This window comes from Gavialis gangeticus, unplaced genomic scaffold, assembly GCF_001723915.1.
Source record: "Gavialis gangeticus isolate Ggan-Ray unplaced genomic scaffold, GavGan_comp1, whole genome shotgun sequence".
Taxonomy (NCBI): domain Eukaryota; kingdom Metazoa; phylum Chordata; order Crocodylia; family Gavialidae; genus Gavialis; species Gavialis gangeticus.
Genome location: NW_017729001.1, coordinates 22,928,844 through 22,939,733, shown reverse-complemented (window position 1 = coordinate 22,939,733; position 10,890 = coordinate 22,928,844). Strand labels below are relative to the sequence as shown.

At 41.4% G+C, this 10,890-nt stretch overlaps 1 protein-coding gene across 2 annotated transcripts in view; it reads left to right on the top strand.

Moving 5' to 3' along the window:
* ADGRD1 (adhesion G protein-coupled receptor D1) overlaps positions 1 to 10,890 on the top strand; it is a 299,472-nt gene that overhangs the window by 223,958 nt on the left and 64,624 nt on the right. For both annotated transcript variants that reach the window (XM_019507071.1, XM_019507072.1), the window contains one exon: positions 1,554 to 1,620. In XM_019507071.1, coding sequence (XP_019362616.1) covers positions 1,554 to 1,620 — 67 coding nt within the window. The remainder of the gene's footprint in view (positions 1 to 1,553; positions 1,621 to 10,890) is intronic.

Genomic DNA, 10,890 nt, shown 5'->3' with positions numbered 1-10,890 from the left:
AAAAGTATTTAAGCAGGTGCTTAATGTTACACATGCAAGAGCTCTCCTAGTGTAAATGATCTTAAAGGGATGCATATGCCATGGAGACTGTCCATATGGGGCCAGGAAACTGTCTTGAGATGCACCTTGCTAGCTCTGCGCGGTATAGCTGTAATAGGGCAGTGGGGTGATAAATCCCTGCTCTACTTAGCATTTAGCTAGACCAGAGCCTGGGGGAGAGGCCTCAATGCTAGGAAAATGTGCAAAACGGTCACATGTTGTGATAAGGACCTCGTTTTGTTTCTGTATCTTGTCAAAATTATTTGTGCATCCTTGTTAGGGCCAAGTCAAATTTGACAAATTTAGCACTGGCAAAACCATTTGAAGTCAACGGGATATTGAATAGGTGCAGCACCTCACTTGCATGTTTTGTTCACTTTATATCAAGGTCAAAAGACATTTCTTTCCCTAAACAGCATATAGTTTGGGGGCACTTATGTCTGCTCAGATGCTCAGTAAGAGATCAGGAATAAAGAGGGTTACTACCTGTGAATTAGATCCATATTTGTTTCTAAAAGCCAGGGAGGAAGTACTGAGGACACCATAAACCACATACCCAATGTGGCACCCTGTCCCCCTCTTGTGATGGCTGGGCTATAGATGGAGACTGATGGAAGCTCATGTATTTATCTCCAGAAGTCATGGATCCCAGTGATACATCCAGGAACACAATGTTAAACTCCAAGCAGCCCCCAAGGGAGTCAGGACTGTATCTCCCTTTCTCGCTACAATTATACTCCTTAATAGGCAAACCTGATATAAGCATCACTGAAGATCTAGAGATGGTTTGGAGCTTAAAATTCTGAATGTTGGTAACAGATGTTATACATTTAAAGTTAAAAAATGCAAATGTCCATAGTGGAATAGACTGGAGCGAGACCTTACCAAATATGAGCAAATGAGTAATTTTTCTTTTGTGTGTAAAGAAGATCCTGTGCTTCTGCCATTTCAGGATGATTCAGGTTTTTGTTAAATGAATTGATTTTTTTCCGTTTGTTTTTTTTTCTTCCTTTTTTTTCCCCATTCAAAACTGAAGATATAAGATACGAGTCTAAAGTTATTGTCCCTTTTCCTTGCTCTGCCTTATCCCTGAGCAGCTAGAAGAACAAGAGAGGAAGTCTTACATTTTTTCTTACTGCAAAGACAATGCCCCCAGCAATCTCTTCATCAGATGAACACCATATTTTATAGTGCAGCTGTCGGAAATGACAGATAATGTATTTTCTCTCTCTCTGTCCTGGTGTCTCCCTTGTACCACCCTGAGGCATGCTGGGGCAGGCAATTGCCACCTTCCATCTGTGATATGCAAATCTGTGAGCCATTCTGCCTGAGTTTCTTTTGGTACAGCTGGAAACAGTCGGCTCCATCAGATTTCCTATTTTAGAATTTCTCAAATGTTCTTTGACACAGTTTTTCCTCTTTTCTGATTAGGAGAGTTTCTAATTCAATGACTGTGTCTGTGTGTAGTCTTGCAGTAGGGAACAGAAAGTAACCATCCTGCTTTCTCTCTGCAGTTGCTGGCTTTCACTGACAAAAGGAGCAATTTGGGCTTTTGTGGCTCCAGCCCTGTTTGTCATTGTGGTATGTATACCTGTTCTTCTTGCAGAGTTGCTTCTCTCCCACAGTCATACTTTACCTGCCACTATGGTATGACCCTAAGTTGTGTCTTCATTAGTGTCTGTGCAAAGCCGCCAAAGTCAGTATGGCTGTCTGTGCTAGAACTATTATGTTCGTGCTCTGCTTTTACTTTCACATTTATGTCAGTGTATAAATTTAAGTGTGTTGAGTCCCACACTCTTCATTTTACTAAGTTGTGGAACTATTTTTGTGTTCCAGTTGGCCTAAACTCAGCGGCTGAAATTCCAAGGGGAGAAATTGCTTGAAAGTAGATGAGAACTAGGGTTGGGTATTTGACTGGTCAAATAAAGCTTGGTCAATTTGACCGGTCAAATATTGGTCAAAACTGTAAAAAGAAAAAAAATGCCAATAGATCCAAACAATATGCAGAAAAAGCTCAAATTTTCCATTAAGAAATGTGTCAAAAAACAAACAAAAAATCATATTTCTGTTAAGAAAAGTATTAAAAAAAATGCATTTTTTTTGGTAAAATTACGATAATCTTTGACTGGTCAAAAAACATGGAGTCTCAATTGACAATGTTTGACCAGTCAGTTGACCGGCTTGCCAACTCTAATGAGAACTAGCAAGAATGCTTCCAGTGTTCTCAATGTAGTATTATACCAACGTCCCACCAAATAAATACTTCATATCCAATTTCATAGATTAGAAAGAAATTAGAGATTTCATAGAAAATCTGTGAAATTAGACCATCTAATGATGGTCCTGAACCAGAATGCTTGAACTGACCCCATTTAAACTTGGAGGAGTCCAGACTTCTCAGCCTAGGTCCAACTTTGCAACACAAATCCAGACTAGATTTGGACTAGATCTGGATCCAAAGCTCCTCAGAGCTTTAAGGAGCTTTTTGTGGATGAACTTTTATAATCTTGGTGTCAGTACGGTGTTAGCCTACTTTATACTATTGAACATTAGTGAAAGAAGTAATCTCACTGACTACTCATTGAAATAAATGCTGATCAAAGTGATTAAAGATCTATTAAGATAATATCCTTTATGTATATGTTACTAAAATTGTGCAAAAGTGAACAGTCTGAATTGGTAAAGTGCCTTTTTTCCCTCTAACTGCAAATAAATTAGGGCATAGCTCCAGGACTTTTAATAAGTCACAGGAAAGTCATAGTATCTATTGTATGCAGATATGGATATAGTATGCTATATTGGTTGACAATCGGGAAATGTTTTGTAACATTAGTTACACTCAAGTCAAATTATGTTAACTGCCATTTACATCTTTTCAGTTTTGCCTTTGTATATACATAATACAACATAACTCATGTATTAACCATATTCCATATTAGTAATGTATTATGGATACATAGGGAATAATTCAACCACCAGAGTAATATTATTCCATGCAAGGAGTTTTACAAAAATTTTCACAGGCCAAAAAACCATCTAAAATAATATTGTAGCTACTCAATTATAACTCCTCAGCAAACAGATATTATACTTAAAGACACTACTGAAATTCCCAAGAAAACTATTAATTTGAGAGACAGATTTAGACCAACAACCTAAATGTGAAAAATTCTATAGAGCTTTATTATTCATAACTACTTCTTCAAACCATCCAGCAAGCAGCAAATACAAGGCTCTTAGTCACTAAATAATCTGGGCTAGACTTGAACTAGTATTGTAGAGGTGAACTGACCCATGAACTCCTCCCCAACTCCCCTCACCCCCCCAAAAAAAAATCAGAGTCAGTGATCTATCTTGCATTTCACATTAGGCACAGAAATAATCATGGTAAGAATACAAGGTGAAGATGCAAAACAAAATGATTGTTTGCAAAATGTTTGCTTGCTGCATACAGACTTCTGCTTGGTCTGCTGCAGATAACAGTAACATTAGTAATGCATAGTTTAATTTTCCAAAAATTCAACGCAGATGCTAAACTGCAGGGTTAGCTGTTATTTATTACGAATGCGATTGCTGCTCAGATTAAGTGAAGCTGAAGTCCTCCCTAGCTGATGGATTTTACATCAGAGGAAGGCTAGGTAGAGAGTAAATAGCCACCATCTGCTCAGCCCATCTTAAAAGATTTCATAGGCCAATTTTTCACCATGCTCTTATAAGAAACTCTATCAGATCGAAGGAAAAACAGACTGGCCACATCTCCCTCAATGGGGATACACCATGTGTAGGGGGAATCCTCAGTGGATATAGAGCTATTGTAGCTAGATCCTAAGCAACGCTGTGATATTCTGGTCCCAGCCAGACCACTGCAGTCCGTAGTATAGAGAAGGCTCCACGGTGTTTGTTGACATCTGGTATGTATTCGAATAGCCCCAGACTGCTCACAACTCTGCCAAGAGCAAAGAAGTTGGGAAGTAATTTGGCCAAGAAACTGGGGCAAACCTTGACTTCAGGACCAAGTGCTTTGGCATTGTTATGATGGTACAGAAACGAGAGAACTTTGCTGTTTAAAATGTACTTCAAAAAGATCCGCACGCTGAGTAAATGACATGATACATTGTTATACACATCAGAGAGATGAATGGCTGATTCCATTCCACTGGTATTTAGACCTGCTGCCATTCTTAATATCTTGGGCTATATCTTTCCAAGCCTAGTGCCCTCAAATTGCATGTTATGGCAGTGTAAGAGTGATGTTGTAGCTGTGATGGTCCAGAAATTACACAAGAAGGAAGGTTTTCTTAGGGCTACATCTTTTATTGGACCAATTCTGTAGTTGGGATAAAGTGAGACAAGCTTTCAAACAGAAGCTTCTCTAGCCTGAGGAGACTTGAAGAAGAACATCTTACATTCAAAAGTTTGTCTCACTTTATCCCAACTACAGAGCTGGTCCAATAGGCATCACCCTAAGAAATCCTTGCCTCTAATCCCATGACAGTCAATGGGATTTGTGGGAAATATTACGTAAAATATTCCCTCCAGCTATATTCTGGGGAAGGCATCTTGCTGCCTACGCATTCCCTTTCTAGTAAGTGTTTTAGAGCAGTACAGTGTGATGGCATCTAGGCTATTCCTTCCCATTGAAATTTCATGTCAGACACTGCAGTTTGAGCACTTGATCAAAGAATGGCTGTTAAAGCTGTTAGGTTCAGATGGCTGCTTTGGGCACATCTGTTGGTTGTAATGAATTTAATCTTTCTAGAGGAGAGTGCAGGTTCATGACTCAGTTACTACTACATGAATGTATTACAACTGTTTAATTAAGCCCACACATTAACTTACAGTGAGTTGTTGCTTAATCACTTTGATTATTCAAGGAGTCAGGGTTGTTTGTAGGGATTAACGAGGGGATTATCCCTCTGGAAACATCTCTAAAACATCAGTCGTGCAATGCTATAATTAGTTAGACCCCCCACCACATGTGCAAGTCCAGTAGCAGGGCCGAGGTGTCCAAGAAGCAGCGTAAGTGAGCAGAAGATGAATGTATTGATTAGAGAAGTCACAAGTCCATGTTAAAAACCTTAGACTTTTAAGGGTGTCAGGTTTGAACCAGAACCTGGCCTCTACTATGGCCACTTTCTTTGGTGACATATAGGGGCTGTAAAAGGTTGCAGTGAAATGGAGTTCCCTTAGTACAGTAGCTCTAGGCTGCTTTCCTGCACAGACTGCAGCCAAGGCATAGGAGCAGCAGGGACCAGGATGGGGAGTAGTTGCTCCAATTGTGGGCTGCCCTTTCTGTTCCTGACTGGGCCTTCTGCCTACTGTCAGGGGGCACGCTACAAAATCAGGGCCTTATTATTACCCATGATGAAGCAACAGAATGGGAATTTCGACTCTTTCAGTATGGGCTGGATTCCCAAGAATGGCCCCGCAAAGTGTCCCCAAACGTCTAGGCCCATACAAAGCCAAGTCCTTGTCTTTGCAAATAAGCATTTACACAGTGGCCATGGACACCACGTGCTCCTAACGCAACCAACTTTTATCTCAACCTCATGCTTTACAACTGTTTCGGATCATGCAAAAGGCTGGATTCATGTCTGTGGGACTGTGGAATCTGCAGCTACCTTCAAGGTGGATTCCTTCCCTCTGGAGGGCAGGAGATGGATTCAGGGCTAACCCCTTTCAGCAGAGGACCTAAATAAAATCTGGCTGGCAGAAGCTCTGAATCAGTACACTGCACAGACAGTATAGCTTAACCTCTATGTGGCTGTGAAAAGCCCTGTAAAAGTTAAGAGGATTGAAAACTTGATGTGTTGTCTCTCGATTTTAAAAGCTTGGTTATGTTGACATCGCAGGACTTGCCACATGCCAGCATGGTACTTGTAAGGTGATCGGCAGTGCTGAAGAGTCCCACGTGATGAGAGCAATTCTCTCTGTACATAAAAGAAAGCGTAGCTGAGCGAGTAAGAGGGGATGTGGCAGGTTTGATGCAACAACCCTGAACTTTTTTTATAACCCATCCATTTTTTTCTGCTTGTCTCGTGTATTTTTGGACATATGTAGGGTGTCAAAGGTGTTAAAAAATGTAAAAGTCTAAACAACGATGAATTGGGAAGAAATGAAGTAATCCAGTAGTCACATGTCACCTCATCACCTCAGGGTGTGCTGCCTTGCCAATGTTATTTTCTGTGTAGGAAATAGGTAAAATCAAGTCCTCCCAAGCTAATGCCCCAAAATAGTACTAAATGGAAAGGACCTTATAGTAAAGCACTTGCTCAGATAGATGAGCACTTACTTCAAGTGTATTATTTGTGTGAGTAGCTGCTTAGCAATGTAAATTGGGGGTAGCTATCTGGCCCTTACTTCTTATTTATTATTCACTGTACTCTTGACAAGACAAGATACATTTTTACAGGGATACAAATATTTGGAGAAGGAGAGGGAGAATGAATGCACGCGGGTGCTGTTCATCTAATGCCTTGCTAAATATTCTAAACCCAGCTCAGCTCAAAATAGCAGCAGTTTGATAATGCATTCCCAATGGATGCCAAATATTCCTGTTGAAAAGTGAGGTAATAGCAACAGAAGAAAACAACCAGGCTAACTGCTATTGTATTTGGAAATACATATGCATGCTTGTGTGTGTGTGTGTGCACATGCATGTGTGTAATAGTGTATTTAGTCATATTTACTGGCGAAAGGTCTTTAAATAGCATACTGTTAATGAATTGCACACACACGTTTTCCTGGGAAAGCACGGCTCAGAAAGCAATGTTTAAAAACTTGGCTTCTACCACCCGCAGCTTCTCCCTGGCAAGGGTCTTGGGAAGGGGGAAATGCTTTGTATGAAACTGGGGAGTAGGATTTGCAACTTCCAGTCCCTATGAAATGGCCAGGGCTCTTTCCCTAAGATCTGTAAAGAGCCCTATGCTTCTTCCCTGTCCCAGCCCTTCGCTCTTGAGCATAGCAACCACTGGAGTCATCCAGCAAGGCTTATGTCTTCTAGGTGCTACCTCCTTAAAATGCAGTTGCAAGGAATAGTGTGATGGCTAAGTGGCACCCCACCATCGGTGGGTTGTGAGACCCAGGGGGCTAATTCAAGGGATGATGCTGTGAGCAGTCTCCTCTGCATGAAGATCTGTGTGGCCCCTATCTTACCCCTACCTCTTACAGTATGGCAGATGAAAACGGTAAAGTGAGATAAATTAGGCTATGGACAAATGCACTTTTTTTTTTACTGATTTCAAAAGGTGCTGGGGAAGGTGCATCAGCTGTTGAGGTGTAACCATTTCACTGACCTGCCCCTGGTGTGATAGAAGAGTGTAGCTAAACTGCTGTAACTTTAACTCTGTTTCATCCGAGATTAAAGTTGTGGTTATTTCCGCAATTGTGCCGCTATTGAAACAGGCAGGCATAACAGCTACATCACGGTATCTTACATCAGTATCATTTGATAACAGTACAAATATTACATCTGTGTCTACCCTTACACTGTAAAGCCACATTGTGTCACTTACTTCATGGTAAATGTGTGTGGGCATGGTTTTAACCCATGGTAGTTGGAAGGTATATCACTCGTTGAAAATGGGGTTACAATGCCTTACACTTGCTGTAAGGTGATGTACTATGTGTTCACACCCTCACTTATCTCATGGTAAAGCGTGTGTAAGTCCTAACTCTAACTCTTTAAAAAACATGAAGAAATCCCCATATAATAACTTTGCAAAGGAGATTATTTCAACTAATTTGAAACCCAAATCAATTTTAGTTAGTGTGAACCAAGAAAAACATTTATCCAAAGAGAAAAAAAAAGTGATATAGCACCTGAATTTTTGGAACAAGGTAATAAAGACTTCTGGCAGAAAACTTCATTCTTTATCAGCCATCTGCTACCTTAGTGTATTTCCATATATATGGTAGCATTAAGGAAATTTTACTGAAAACCCAAACATCTGTAATATTTTATCTAATAAGTAGTATTAGAGAGACTGAACTAAATCAAGAAGGTATTTATCATTCTGGAAAAATATTGGGTAGTCATCAGCAGGTGCTTTTTACTGCTTTGCCCATATACAGATATCTTCCTAGGTTAATACTGTCTACTGTTACACAAAACTCTCCTTAACTGCACTTTTGTCTCTCTGTGTATGTGTACAGATTTATTTAGTATGACCATCAGGACAAAGACTTCTTTGCACTTGTGACATAGGCTAATTGCTTTTCCATTAGTAGTCATCAGATAATATTTCTTTGGCTATCCAAGTCTTGGTCTCAGACTCAGGACCTTGTTACACAATCATTTTGAGCAGTTCCTGGAGTTTGGGGTGTTAATGTGGCAGTGAGGGCTGGGCAGGCAGGTTAAACCTTCCCTGTCTGCTCCCCTGGGACAGACAGGATAGGCAGCCACAAGTAAGTAATGCCCTGGGGCAGGGGGAGCAGGGGGGGAACCCCAAGGCAAAGGGAGTACAGGGGGAAGTCTGGGATTGGATGGGGAGATTCTTAACTTTCAGTCCTTCAGGCCCCTGGATATGTCACTCCTTCAAAATCAAACTAGCACTAATACTGATAAACATCTGTGTAGCTCATAGTGGGTGCATTTACACATGCCATTAAAGCACTGTGATAAACTCTGGCACAGTTTGCACCAGAGTTTATCATGGAACATGTAGATGCTCAAACTGCTGCAGTCCAGGGCATACATGCAGACACTACACCTGGGACCGGGGCAGTTTGAGCCAAGGTAGAGCAGCCCCAGGCTGGCGGGTGGCCTGGGGGGTCAGCCCTGGGCTCTGGGAGGCAGTGTGAGGCAGTGGAGGGTCTGGCTGGGACTAGGCACCAGACGGGGGGTCTGGCTCCCTGCTGCCTGGGCTAATGTATTCCTGGATCAGCATTTACACATGTGTTCAAGTACAGTTATTTTTGCCACAGTACTGTCCCCAGCTATCTTATGGCAGCAAAAATTAGTTTGCTGTGGTCTAATAGTGTCACATGTATAGATTATGATGCTTTACACCACTGCAAATTAGTGTACTGTGCATTTAAGTGCACACGTAGCTGCACCCAGTGTAAAGTGTAACAAGGCCCTCAGTGATTGCCATCACTGCCTTACACTGGTATTCTCTTGTAAGCACTAAATCCCTAGGACAAGATGCTGATTCCCTAATAGTACCTAATTCCATAAAGTCTCTTGACTTCCAGGCATTATTCATTATGAATAAGGGCAGAGGCATAACTGAGTGCATACGTACCCTGGGTGGCAGTTGTGCAATGGGCAGCATCAGTGGCTTTGCTTTGGACAGCGATGGCTTGGCTGGAAGCACAGTGGCTGCTATTTTAGGCTGCTTCTCCTACTGTGTTGGCACCCAAGTGTAGTACGCGTCTTCATTGTACTACTCAATAAAGCTGTGGAACCTGCCCCCTACACTGTCATCTGTGCTGATGAAGTGTCTCTCCCCCCAGCCCTGTTTGTATGCTGTGAAATCCAGCTCAGCTATATCTTCTGAATTGCGAATTCCTTTAAGTAACACTGGTGAAAATCCAAAGCAACTCTATGTAAACCAATAGAATGATTCCAAAATTGGTCTCAAGGAGCTGAGAGCAGAATCTGACCCATGGTTCTTCCATTATTGAGCATCCATCAGCTTAATTGATTAGCTGCATGTGGAAAATGCATTATTTCCGCTAATGATTTCCGATGTGACCTAGCAACAGACCACGGCCACAACAACTGGTGATGACAGTACCCCGTTAATGTTGGGAATAAAATTAACTTGCATCACCAGGGAGTAGATTATCACTCAGGATGGGTGAATCTGTGAACTCCTTGATCCTATGCTTGTAACTAGAATAGAACTTAATTAGTGGTTTAAAGAAGTTTGGTGCATGCACTTAATTAAATTAATTTACGTAGTTTTATGAATTCTTTTGCACCGCCAGGTTCTGTCCTGAAGTCCTAAAATGCCAGACAGGAGGCTTTTTCTCATATTCCTGGACCACAGAAGATAAAGAACAAAAAATGAATGCGAGTGGGATAGAATCTGGGTGAAACCCTTATAAATTCAGACTAATTTCCAACTACAAGAAGGAAAGAAATTGTTCCTACCCTCTTTCCAGCATAGGTTTGTAAGCATAGGTTTGTAAGGTTTGCAAGCATAGGTTTGTAAGCAGCCATTTTCTGAGCCAACTACCCTTCACAGAAACTGAAAGGTGCTTGTCCACATTATTGGTTGTTTCTAGCTAAAGATATTCCTTAGGGTTTCTTGTTCCTCTTCTGGTCCCACTGTGCTACAGGGCTAGGCAATAATGGAGGAGCCTGACTCTGCAGTTGACTCTCCTTAAGATATTGGATGGAGATTTGGCTGAGGGCTTCAGGATTATTTGCTACGATAGCAGATTTGGGTCTCAAATTCCAGTTGTAGGGCTGAGTTTTGTTTACCCTTTCGTGACTCTACCCTCTTAGACAATACTACCTGGGTGAGGAAGCAGAGCAGGGTTTAGGTCAATATAGTGTTGTCTTTCAGGGACAAAATACTGGTTCTGACGGGAAATCTCACAGAGAGAGAAAAGTGATGCTGAAAGGAGGTGATTGACTCTTTAACTATGGCTCCAATCTAAGTCTTTTCTCAGATGTATTCTCATTGGGCTGGATCAAAAATCCACGAGAGTCTTTCCATGAACTTTGGTGAGCTTTGGATCAGACTGGAGGTAATTAGCCCCTGTACTCCCAGTAGCTTCAGTGTGAATGCAGGGGCTCATTACTGCCTGGGCCTGCTGACTCGAAAGAAACTTTTGTCTGAAAATAATCCCCTATGAGTCATAAAGCCTAGACTATTGCCATTGCCTGTATTTTTAAAG